The sequence below is a fragment of the Sander vitreus genome, chromosome 13, assembly GCF_031162955.1.
Source record: "Sander vitreus isolate 19-12246 chromosome 13, sanVit1, whole genome shotgun sequence".
NCBI classification, from domain to species: Eukaryota; Metazoa; Chordata; class Actinopteri; order Perciformes; family Percidae; genus Sander; species Sander vitreus.
Window position 1 is genome coordinate 26,358,174 of NC_135867.1, and position 12,468 is coordinate 26,370,641.

General features: G+C 42.5%; 1 protein-coding gene across 1 annotated transcript in view; it reads right to left on the minus strand.

Annotated features, from left to right (window-relative positions):
- Nucleotides 1–272: 272 nt before the first annotated feature.
- The window catches only part of exoc3l2a (exocyst complex component 3-like 2a), a 12,643-nt gene continuing 447 nt past the window's right edge, over nucleotides 273–12,468 (minus strand). The window contains exons 2-13 of the mRNA XM_078266522.1: nucleotides 9,941–10,504; nucleotides 8,747–8,967; nucleotides 7,522–8,263; nucleotides 6,788–6,902; nucleotides 6,595–6,705; nucleotides 6,386–6,486; nucleotides 6,017–6,127; nucleotides 5,796–5,931; nucleotides 4,896–5,018; nucleotides 4,160–4,315; nucleotides 2,509–2,630; nucleotides 273–824 (exon numbers count right to left, since the gene is read on the minus strand). Coding sequence (XP_078122648.1) covers nucleotides 503–824; nucleotides 2,509–2,630; nucleotides 4,160–4,315; nucleotides 4,896–5,018; nucleotides 5,796–5,931; nucleotides 6,017–6,127; nucleotides 6,386–6,486; nucleotides 6,595–6,705; nucleotides 6,788–6,902; nucleotides 7,522–8,263; nucleotides 8,747–8,967; nucleotides 9,941–10,479 — 2,799 coding nt within the window. The 5' untranslated portion in view covers nucleotides 10,480–10,504 and the 3' untranslated portion in view covers nucleotides 273–502. The remainder of the gene's footprint in view (nucleotides 825–2,508; nucleotides 2,631–4,159; nucleotides 4,316–4,895; nucleotides 5,019–5,795; nucleotides 5,932–6,016; nucleotides 6,128–6,385; nucleotides 6,487–6,594; nucleotides 6,706–6,787; nucleotides 6,903–7,521; nucleotides 8,264–8,746; nucleotides 8,968–9,940; nucleotides 10,505–12,468) is intronic.

The window sequence follows — 12,468 nt, forward strand, 5'->3', positions numbered from 1 at the left end:
TGGACTATATACCAGAGAATGGGTATATATGGTTGGGTAAATACATGTTAAACAGCAAAACATCCTAGATCATATTGCATTGCATCTGCTAGCAGTTGCTTCTGCAATAATGCGGGCAAATAAAAGCTAAAAAAAGACTGGAGAAGTTACATTTTGAGGATATTTGATACCACTTGTTTACTTCTGTAGATGTGTAGATCAATATATATATAAATATATATATATATATATATATATATATATATATACATATATATATATATATAACTAGAAATCATTGTGATTGTTATGATGTACAGTCTGTTTCACATTTCCATTAAAAATGCACATCTGGAGATGGAGAAATGTCAGTGTAAGTCAGTGAGCGTGTACAGTACGAGCAGTACCTGAGGTCAAGTTTCTGGTAACAATATTTGGTACAATCAGTTTCAAGGTGCATGCACATCTCATCACTATCTTCACAGTGTGCCTGTGACTGCTCTCCTAACACAAACACCAACAGCTAGTCTTCTCTGTGAAGTTTATTTATGTCTTCCATGTTCTGGCTCTCTGCAGGTTGAGGTTTTTCATTCCTGCCACTTGTCCTGCGGTTTCGCCTGGGACGGTGCTCTGAGAACCAGTTGGAGACGGTCATGGCGAGGCGGAGGAGACCCAGGCTGATGCAGTGCACCTCCGAGGTGATGGGGATGTCGGAAAATAGGGCGTGGTCCCTGCACATGAGGGCATTTCTGCATTCAAAGTCTTTGACGATGTTGAGGATCTCCTGGCGCTCGGCCTGCCGCATCATCCCTCTTATATTCAGCAGGGTGGAGACGTGCTTCTTCCTGTAGGGAGGAAGGATACGGGGAGGAAGGGAGGTAGACGGGTGTTAATGGAAATTGGGTCTGTTTGGTGTTGGTAAAGGCTTTCATGACTTTGAGTAACAGTCACATCTCTCTGAGTCATAGCATCGGTTTCTGGGAAGAAACAGAACATTTGGCGCCACTTTCTAAAAGGCATATTTTATTAGGATTTTATATATGTTTTGTATGTTCTATATTAATGGCATATTATGGTTATATATTAGATGTAAGCCAATAACAAACAGAGCTTGTGTTTGTAAATGTACATAGAAGTTACATTTTACACACATTTATAATTGTTTATCAAGGTGATGATAGTTTTGAATTGTCAGTTCATTTTTTTTATTTTATGTTAGTTTTCCAATTTCATTTTAGTTTGGTTGTGGTTAGTTTTCAGTTTTTCAGGAAGACATTGTGCTGTAGTAATAACCCTGTTTCACACTAGTCTTTTGACATGTAGCTTTAGGACCATGCCACATTGCATTTCACTACCCATTTTACTTGCTACGCTGTAGCGTAGGTTTATCCAAATATTCAAACAAGTAGACAAAAACATCTTTGCAAACTTGAATCGTTGTTTATCCAGGTTGTGAAAAATCCCTTTTGACTGACGTTTATTCTTTTCTATCTGGAAACAATGCAGTTATAAATGTTGGTAATACTCATGTGTCTGCCGGTGTGAATGTTATAAATACAGGTTTTAAAATAATCCATTAAATCTCCAGTTGTTTTTGATGAATTAGTGTTGAAGTGATGAAGTGCTAAGAAGACAAACCAATTGTCATATCAAGGGATTTTTCATGATCTTGGGACCCAAAAGTGTTCTTCCTAATGTCGTAAAACTAATCTACAAAGCATCTGTAAACTTGTGTTTTCAAGAGCCAACAGTTGGCATTTAAGTACATGTTTGAAGACGGAGGATATGTGTTTGAAGGACTGACTTGTGTGTATGAATGGACTCTGCTGCAGTAAAATAAAGCACCCAAAGAATTCCAGAAAGGCCGGTAGCCCTTTGATCTCCGAAAATACCAGCAGGGGATGTCATACAGAAAAAAAGGGGTGAGTCAAGCAGTGAGTTAGCATGTCTCCAGGTCTGAACTACTATGTTTTGCTCTCCTCTTCCACACCTCTCCCTCTTTGATTCCAAGTGTGGCACCAGTCTGTCTCCTGCAGGATGGCAGGAACAGGAAGTACTCGGCAGCAGCTTCCTGTCTGCTCCGCCGAGGGTAGTGCGTCACATACGGCCCGTCGTAGGTTGCCAAGTGTCACCTGAGTTTTAATCTGTGCACAAACAGCCTCCCCCCCCATCCCCTCCGCCTCCCCAGCCCCCTCGAGGCCTCTCTGCCTCATCCATTCTCAAAACAGACCCGCTCTCCACTCCAAAAATAGCAAAGTTAAGTAGATATGTTTCCACGCTCCTTTTCCTTGTTTTGATCCATTGTGACTAAAAAAATAAAACAAAACCAAACATAGGCTACATAGTCTTACTTTTTCCTTGCTTTGGCTAAGGGCCAAAAACAGCACTGTGAATGTGTAGCCATAAGCATAAAAGAATATAGGACCTCCGGGGGGGTATAGTAGAGAGAATATATGTTTTTAGAGACGCTTCCTGGTTGCAATAGAAAATCTTCCAACACTGTTAATTTGTTAAAACCAAATAACTCACCGTATATCTGGAAACTCTTTCACCAGGACAGCCACCTCCATCTGGATGGAGGGAGTGTCCTCCAGGAGAATGATGTCGGCCAGGTGGCAGATGATGCTGTCCAACCAGGATGAACTGGATTCCTGCAGCAGAGAGGAGACAAGGAGCGTAGCAACAATTTCATTATCCAGCAACAAGTATTCATTACCATAACGAAACTTTCTTTAAAATTGATCAACTGGACTTTTTAGAAACCAAAAACTGTTTAGGTTCACTGCATTTGTTATCGCTGTTCATCCAAATGACTTTTTCTTCTGATTAAACGTGTGTTTTTAAGATGAGGCACGACTAGCCGTGAACAATAAAACCTTCAGAGGAAACACAGATTAATACCTTTAAAGGCCAGAGGTGATTTACTGAGTGAATAACAAAACTCCACCTCTGTTTTTCTAGGTCATGTTTTTCCTCCAAACACTCAGGAAAAAGAAAGCAGAATTTTTTGGCTTGGCATTCACTAAAAATAACGACGTCTTTTTTAGACAGACATTAACCCCCCCCCCCCCCCCCTCCCACACACACACACACACATTCCATGTTTCCACAAGTCACTTCATCCCGCTTCTCGCCGAAAAAGGCCATCAAGTCCATCCCAGAGCCACATCAAAGCTGGCCAGCTGACAGGAACAGGAAGTTCCTTCTGAACACAGCAGCTTCCTGTTGTCAGCCGAGGTGACGGACACTTGTTTGAACTCGCACACAGAAAGGGGGCAAATGCCACGCTGTTAGGCCTAGTTGTTTTACACCCTCTTCCCTCCTCTGGCAAGTGCTAACGTAAGCCCGGTCCATCCATCTCCATCTCACTGACGGCAGCCATTTTTCAGAGCTCACTGCTGTATCAACACTGTCTGAGTTATTCCTGACCTAGGAAGTCAGAGGGTCAGGCTCCATTCCCAGCACCCAGACTCTGCGTTCCCTGTGCCAGCTCTGCTCAGTGTTTTTAAGAATCAGCATATTGAAATTATTTATAATCAGGGCTTTAAATTGACACAAATGAACTTTGGCGGGTAACATTTTAAAGTTACTTGAAGCGAAGTGTCTGTTTCAATCGGCAGGCTGCAGAAACAATGTGTTTCCAGATTGGTCTGTTTTCTGCCAAGACATTTGAGCGGTTCTGTGTATCTTTGGCATGGAAACGTAATCTTTATCTATGCTTGTAGTACTTATCCTACATTTCATATGAATACTAAGTCGTGACAGGTCAGAAAACCGTTTGTTACATGCGCGGTATGGATTACGAGCTATGCCGAAACGGAGAAGGCGAACAGAACGGAGCCAAACAAACCAGAGGAGCCGAAATCAAAGTTAAGCTAGTAAGGATAAAAACAAACATGTGGCTAGTGGAAAATCTGATTGGCTGGTAACTTTAAAACTCTACTTCCGTGTTGGCTGCTGATCAAACAAGTTCATTTAAAGCCCTGTTTACAATGCTCTCAGGGTCTCCTGAGAAGCGATTATTAGCTCTGTTTTGGATGAATTGAAATTCTCCTTCTAGAGGTCCTGACTGTACTGTACTGTACTAAAGAGTTTATGTTCATTGCAGGTTAAACCAGACTTTAATGACATTACCCGATTAGTTCAAAAATAGAATGTGTTGTGTGAAGTACGCACTAACCAGATCCTTAAAAAGTCCTTTCAGCTGTTTGGCCTCATCTTGCAGGCGGAAAGCCATCCTCTTTCTCATCTTGGAGGATGTGCAGATGACCCGCCCCCGCATGATGGCTCGGACATACTCCACCAGGACCCGCCGGTGCACCTCTCCCACCAGCGTCTGCCAGCCATTCACACAATGAATCACTGACTGGTTACATATAACCAGGGGTGGAATGTAACTAAGTACATTTACTCAAATACACATTTTAAGTATTTGTACTCTACTTGAGTCTTCTCTTTTCATGCCACTTTCTCCTTCTACTCCGCTACATTTCAGAGAGACTGTACTTTTTTTGGGGTACTTTTTACTCCACTACATTCATCTGTTACAGCTTTAGTTACTAGTTACTTTACACATTAAGACATTAAGACACACAGAATACATGTAGTTTATAAAATCTGATGTTTTATTATAAATGAAACTAGCCAACAATATAATGGCTACAAGTCCAGCTGAGATGATTAGACCATTAAACACACAACTGGTTGATCCTTTACACTTTCTACAATGGGAGGAGAGTTCTGCATTGACTTCTTTTACTTTTAATACTTTAAGTACATTTTCCTGATGATACAGGTGTGGTATTAGTACTTTTACTGAAGTAGAGGATCTGAATACTTCTTCCACCGCTGCATATAACCTTCAAGCAAATACAGAGTACTTAAACATGTTAAACACCACCTCCGATTGATCTTACCTGGTAAGGCGGAGGGTCCATCCTTCTGAACTTCTTGAAGTGTTGTTTAATGCTGGCTTCAATGGCCTCAAAGGCCTCTGTGTTGTTCAGCCATTTTCTCTTTATCAGTTTGTCAAAGAAAGGCTGGAACAACAAGAAGTTCTGATCAACAGAGTACATTTACTCAAGTAGGCCTACTGTACTTAAATGTAATGTTGAGGTACTTGTACTTCCTTTTTTTTTTACTTAATACTTCTACTCCATTAATACTTAATTTCAGATATTGTGCTTTTTACTGCACTACATTTATCTGATGGCTGTAATTACTTTGCAGATTTATATTTAACATACAAAATGTGTGATTGTCATAAAATATGAATCATTCATTTAAACTATATAGAAAGTTACAAGTAGCTCAACCTCAAGCTACAACAATAAAATGCTGCGATGGGTCATTAGGCTGCAGAATGAGTACTTTCTGACGCGCCTGCGAGTCCAAGCGATGTTTGACAACACTCCTACTCTAAAAGTGTTGTAACAAAATTTCCTTTTAGACATTTATTTACTATTTTATTAATACATTAAGCTACTTTTGTGAACCCAAGACTTCTGTGAACTCATTTCAAGCACCAAAACAATTGAGAAACAAAATTTCTAAAAGAGAACATCAACTTTTTAGCTTTAGTGCCAAATTGTCTCTTTTTGACATTGCTCTGGAACAAATGTGGGCCATGAGTTTGTTCTGAACATTTTGATATGAAACACACAAGTTATATGCATGACCCTTAGAAGGTGAATTTAAAAAGAAATGTAAAAATGCCCTCAGACCACAGAGGGTATATGCACAGTAGTCCTATATCCTGGCCATGTCATGGCGAGTCTTTGAGGCCTGAGATGAGACTTGCTCATGACTTTACTCACCCTGATGTGCTCAAACAGTCTGTCAGTCAGCACCCTCACTGACTGGTTGATGAGCCTGTCCAGGGAGGAGTTGGCTCTCTGCACAGACTCCTCGCTGCCCTGTGGGTCACACTGCCTGCAGCGCTCCACTAAGGTTCTACAGGAGATAATGAAGTTGGACTATCAGCAAATTACTGCAGAAGATGAACATTTTCAGTTGGATAATGAATCGTTTGTCTTACCTGAGAGGAGGGCAGCAGTTGACCAGAGCTATGGTCCTGGAAACATATCCGTCCCCTCGGTCTCCAAATTCTGCCTGAGTCTCATGAAACATCTCCACCTTCCTCTGGAAACTGGACACATAGAGGTTTTATGAAAACCTGCTGAATGCTGATACAATCTATAAATGAACAATCCTGTCCTGTGACTGTCCTGTAAGTCAGGGCATGCCCAAAAGAAACAACTCTGTATTCAAAAGTGTACTCTACTTTGAACCAAGTGTAGTGTTTATTACCTGCACAACCTATTTAATTATTATAATTCTTTATATTATATAATAATATTATTTAGTCTTTCCCTGACTTTATGCCTCTCTGCCAGCAAATACTCACTTGTAGAGAAAGTCAGCCAGTCCAATGAGACTACAGCGAGCCACTCTCGCACCTAGAAACTGGTTCACAGATGTAGATCTGTCCAAGTCCACCTTCAACCTCTGGAGTTGTGAAAGACATAAGCCATAAAACATCTGTATCTTAGGCTAAAATGCCATTTATTAAAATCTCACTCATCTCACAGTGAAAATGACTTGTGACACTTGTACCTGGATGACTGAGCGTGCTAGGTGGGACTGGTACTCCTCTATGTGCAGAGTCTGGGCCCATCGCCTCTCCTCTTCATCCAGAACCTGAATCAGCTCTATTGTCACCTTCTCCTGAAAATCACAGCGTGGAATTAAAATGCGTCTTCTAGGTTGATTTTCTAAAGAACAGCTGAGTAAAAAGAGCAGTATTTACCCTGACGATACTGATGCAGTCCAGTTCCAACCTGTCCACTGTGTCTTGGGGCAGAATGGGCTCCAGTGTAGCGTAGTTGATGGCGGCCGTTGTGCTAATGGTTCCTAGGACATCCCTGTCAGGAAATTACAAATCATTACTAAACCTGCAAAATCCTTACTGGATGGGATCATCCCAGACTGTTCTCCCCCGGAAAACGCTCCCATAGCTCGTTTCTTCAAGCAGCAATTACAACCTATATTTACGTTTATAGTGACGGCGCTCACTAGTGGCCATAGTAATTATGACGGGAGCAAAGCAGGAAGTAAGGTGAAGTATAAGAGAGCCAAATGTATGTCTAAGAAGGCAGGTTGGTGTGGAGGATGGGTCAAACGAACAGGACTTTCACCCAGGAGAGTGAGGTTAGAGCCCGTTGGAAAATAAAAGTAAAAGGCGAGTTGTTTTTAACTTTTACGAACATCACGTTCAGAGTCAACGTGTGCAAGTAACGTCTGATTTTAACCCAAACATTGATCTTTTTCTAAACTTCACAAAGTAGTTTTGGTGCCTAAACATAACCAAACTGCAACCGTTTCACAACGTTAGAGACATGTTTAAAGCCGTGAACTTTGCGGTACGTTCTCTCGTTTCGATATGAGACCTGTGGGTTGTATTTGAGGGTAGAAATAAAGGACTCATATTGTCGTATGGTTAGGAGGAGCATTGGAGCATCCCTGTCTAACAAGGTATCCTACCTGTTGTAGATGTTGTAGAACCAGTCCAGTAAAGAATAGACGTCTGTGATCTGCAGAGGGCCACTGGTGATGGCCCGAAGACGTTTGGCCACGGCTCGATGGTAACTGGCCACATACACCTGGAAGGCAGCAAACTCCTCTGGGTAAATGGATACAGCATTCCTCCTGGCTGCATCCAGGTCGTCCACCATTCGACCCCTCAGGCGCTCCAGGTATGAAGCCAACTGGCCCGCCTGGGTGTCTACCTGATGTGGCAGGCTCCAGTCTGCAGCCTCCATCACAGCCTGCCTCCACTTCATCTTAAGTCGCCGGGGACGATGGCTGGGCTGGATCTGGGGGCCCTCTCGCTCTGGCTTGGTCTCCTCTTTCAGGGCCCAGGTAGCATCAGCATGCTCCTCCTGTTGGATGACCAGCACCACCAGCCCCAGGTTAGGACCAGCGCTGGGCTGGCGGAGGGACTCCCGCACCACGTCCCACATCTCCCTCTGCAGAGCCTCATACAGGAGCTCCACATCCTTAGCCTTCCGCAGGCCTGAGTCCAGGGTTGCATTGGACTCGTCTAAGGATGAGGATGATAAAGGGATCATGCCAGGAGAGGTGCTGGGAGAAAAGGTAGGAGTAAGGGTGGAAGTAGCTGTAGTTGGAATGAGAGACAGCAGCTCACACTCTCGTTCCAGCTCCTGAATGTGTGTGTCAGCCAGGAGAAGGTCCCTGTTGTTGACCAACTGTAGGATCTCCAGTACTGTTGGGAGCAAGAAGAGAAAAGGGCAGCTATGTTTATTTGCAACAGTCACAAAACGGAGGGTTTGACCAACAAACTAGGAAGGGTATGCGTTATGATTATAGAGGTGTGCGTGTGCCTGACTGACAAACTGTGTTATTTGTTGCTCATTCTACACACTCTTCTATTCCTAGCGAGGTTCCCTGTGGAGTCTGTGAACAGTAGCTTGGTTGAACTTCTATCTAGAGGAACCTGGGATAGGAGGAAGTGCGGTCATTTCCTTGTTTCACAGTCTGGTGGTGATTGAACTCAGTGACTCAGGGATCTGGGGACCTCACGGCCTCTTTAGAGAGTTGTCTAGGATTGGGAGGATGTACTGCTGAAGCTTGCGCAGGGAGAGAAAAAGTTCTCTAATGTAAGGCAAACTCCTAGCAAAAGACTAGCAAGATTTCTTCTTGATACATTGTTTTGGCTTGCTACACCTGATGTTTCCTTGATTGTTACCTGAGAGGGGCTCTCTGGTTTTTACCACCGGCTCCTCCTCCTCTGTTTCCTCCTCTGCCTCCTGGGACGCCTTGTCTGACATGGACTCTCTCTTCAGCTTGCCCAGACTGACCATCCTGAGGAAGGAGGGCCGTCTGGAAGCCTCCGCCTCGCTGTCCGTGCTCAGGTTTCCGCAGGGCAGGCTTTCTCTGCGCTCCTCTTTACGACGACCTCCTGTAAAGCTGCACAGCATCAACAGCAGCAACAACGGAGAACGTGAATTACTTTAAATAAGATACACTCTCAGACTGCGTGATTTGCATGTACAGGAAAGTATTTATGGGACTTGATGTTTGTATTGTTCTCTACAGTATGGCCTAGTAGCAGCTATGCTTGGAATGCCACATATTCACACATCTGTTAAAGTGTATGCATGATTGTCTGAGTTAAAAATAGTCCCATTGAGTAAGCACGGCAAGTAATCAACGTGCTACTGAAAACAAAAGAGGCTCCGTAGATCAACAAGTTGCTATAGCATATTACATTAGTCCTGAGGAAATAACCACACTATGCTATTCTATCACTGAGCTGCAAGGGAATTTCCATTTGTCCCCCGCTCCTCTGGGACTCAGAGGCTAATTCAGCACACTATTAGAACTCTGTGGTTGCACTGCTGTTCATAAAGGCATTGACCCTTTTTATTGTATAACAGTTTTTCTTTTGAGGTTATATATTTCAATTGATTTCTGTTGATGTTTTGAGATCTTATGTGTTGTTTCGTGGAATTGTCCATTACATTACATTATGCAAGTTTGCCAGATCGGGTCGCCCCGGATCTGTAGTTCGAATGAACTGGACAATGTAATGTAATGGACAATTCCTCTTCCAACCTGTAGGGGGACCGAAGCAGGAAAAGTTACATAGTGTTGCTTTAAAAAAGGCTTTCCACAGTACCATGTAAAAATGCTTTTCCTTTCTTCATTTTTTTTAATCTTAACAAATCATGTGGATCTTTGGGGTTTATACAGTATACATTGTGTTGTAATAATATCTAAATCTGATATCTATAAATATCTAAATTTCTGTGTGCACTCCACAAGAATGTCATCCACAGCTGTACTTAAAGTGTTTAACTCTTTATATCAGAAATCCAAATCTTTCCCACTTCAGTGACACACAACAGCTAAAATCGTATTCCTCCCCACCCCTCCTCACCGGAGCAGGGTCATAATTCCTTCAGAGCCCCTGCGTAGTCCTTTCCTTTTCTCCCTCTCTGGCGGGAGACTGTTTGAGTTCCCCGGGCTGTAGTGAAGAGAGTTGTTCCCCCATACATTGCGTCCCGATATGCGCAGCCCCTTCCCCAGCTTCCCGAGGGTTTTGAGGGGCGACACTCCACAGATCCGCTCCAGGGTCCCCCTGAGGGGCTTGCCTTTAGGATTCCCTGCCCCATGCCTCTCTGCGTTCACCTCGTTTTCCTCCTCTTCTCCGTCTCGGGAGGACCTGAGCTGAAGGTTGCCCCTGCCCTCCCCCATGATGAGGCCCATGTCCCCTCCGTTCCTCTCCTCTTCATACAGGTCCACATCCTCGAAGGGGTTTAAGTTCTTGTTCAGATCCTTCAGGTCGTTCAGCTCCTTCAGATCATTGAGATCATTGAGATCGTTCAGGTCCAGCCGGGGCAGGATCAGTTCCCCGGTCCCTCTGGGGAACTCATGGCAGCTCTTGGACCGTCCCGGGAGCTTCTTCAGAATGGGCATGCTTGCACTTGAGATTTTACCAAAACTGCAAAAACAAGGACAATAACAGATGAAGTCATAACGATCAATTCTCTATCATATCGAAGAGTTCCATATGTACGGGGGACTGACCCATTGGGGCAGTTGACATGGATATCACTTGAAGACACACCACCACGTGGCCCATGCCAGGGCATGAAAGGCCCAGGTGTGCATGGGTCCACTTATTAACATTGATTATAATGGTATCCGAGCAACCTTGCCCTGAAGAGATAGTCTCTTCACTCAGAGAACCAAGGTTACCTTGTAACCAAACATTATAAAAAGGGTCATATATATGTGCAACTGATTTTAAAATCAACTTCAGAATGATTTTTTTTTTTTTTTACGTTAACTCAGACAGGTATTAAAAACACAAGCCATAGGAATCCTGTATGTCAACACTGATAGCAGAGAGCAGCAGGATATCTTACAAGATTCCTGTTCCCTGACTCCGTTCTTTCAGCGCATAGGAAATTATGAATGAACTTGAACTTATAAAATGTGTTAAACTGTTTCTGGTGGTGCATCAGCCATCAGACAGTTTATATAACTGGAAGCAAACACATCCGTTCACATGCTGGTTATGCAATGCACTTCACTTAGCAAATAGGAAATATGTATTCAAAATGCTGCTGCATTTTTTTGAAGAACTTTGTTGTTGTTTAGTCAAAAAGGACAGCTAAAGAATGTAATACACACACAAAAACACAAACTACATTAGATGATCGCCAACTCAGACTGCTGAAGTCTCACATTAGCTTCAAATGAAACTTAAAATGCATTTTTCTTTTTTTTTGCATTATTACTGCATTAGAGAGGGGTGTCTTCACAGCCAGTATAAACAAGAGGAATGATTACAGCCACCAATAACTGTTTCAGGGTAAATATGGGCATGTGAGAACTGGTTTAAATCTTATTCTTATTTAATATTTGTGTTTGACACTTGGGATCTTCGTTAACACCCAATGCAGAATTAATGCATTTTAAACACTGCATACTATCCAAATATATAGTTTCTGCTACAGTTTTACTTTTTTTAATTTATTTTTTATTCACAAAGCTTTTACATTTAAACAAAATCCATATATTATAGCCTCACTTGATAACTATATTTAAATAATCTGCTCCAATATGTAATCGTGAAAAGGATCAGGGTGTGGGAATGTACATGTGCTCTAAATGTGCATATTTGGATTTAAATCATTTAAGGGCCTCGCACATCTGGGCTCATCTTGGAAGTGAAAATATTACTTTATCATTTGTACAGCAAATACTCTGAATAAATGGCCACCTTCCTGATACTGAATTTAAAAGCTGATCTTTTTCCAAAAGAACTCTGGTGTGAACCAGACCTAAGACGTTTTTAGTCCGTGTCCACAGATTTCTGGTTTGGTGAAACTTTCTGCTTATCGTTATTGACAGCCAATTTAGTTAATAGTGGTGATCAGAGCAAACTTCTCCAAAACTGGACATCAGCATCAGCTGGACATCCCACATACAGTGCTGTGTCAGGGGAAACAAGGCATATATTCGGTTACGCTTGCCATAGTTCTCTCAGCTTTTATGCAGTTTGCCTCAGTGGCATGACATGTGTAATCTTTAGAATCTTGTTTTTCCCGTGTTTGAACATAGCACTCAGCCATTGTGTGTGGTGCTGAAACTATGTGATAACTTCTCTTCTCACTGTTTATCAGAAGAGTGGAGGACAGGAAAACGCTTGATGGCTGTAAAGGGGTTTAGGACCCTTTTTAAAGCAAACACATTTTTCTAGAGAGAACAAAAGGTGATGTGTAGAGAGCAGACATCATTAAGGGCGCCTCGTCATTTTAGAATAGTTGGAACAATTCTGCCCTTATTACTGTAAGTTCAAATACATAGTAATCTAAAGTCAAACCAGGATGGCGAGAATGTCTCTCTCTCTCTCTCTCTCTCACTATAACATGTAAGATGTTATTTATTCAGTTACAA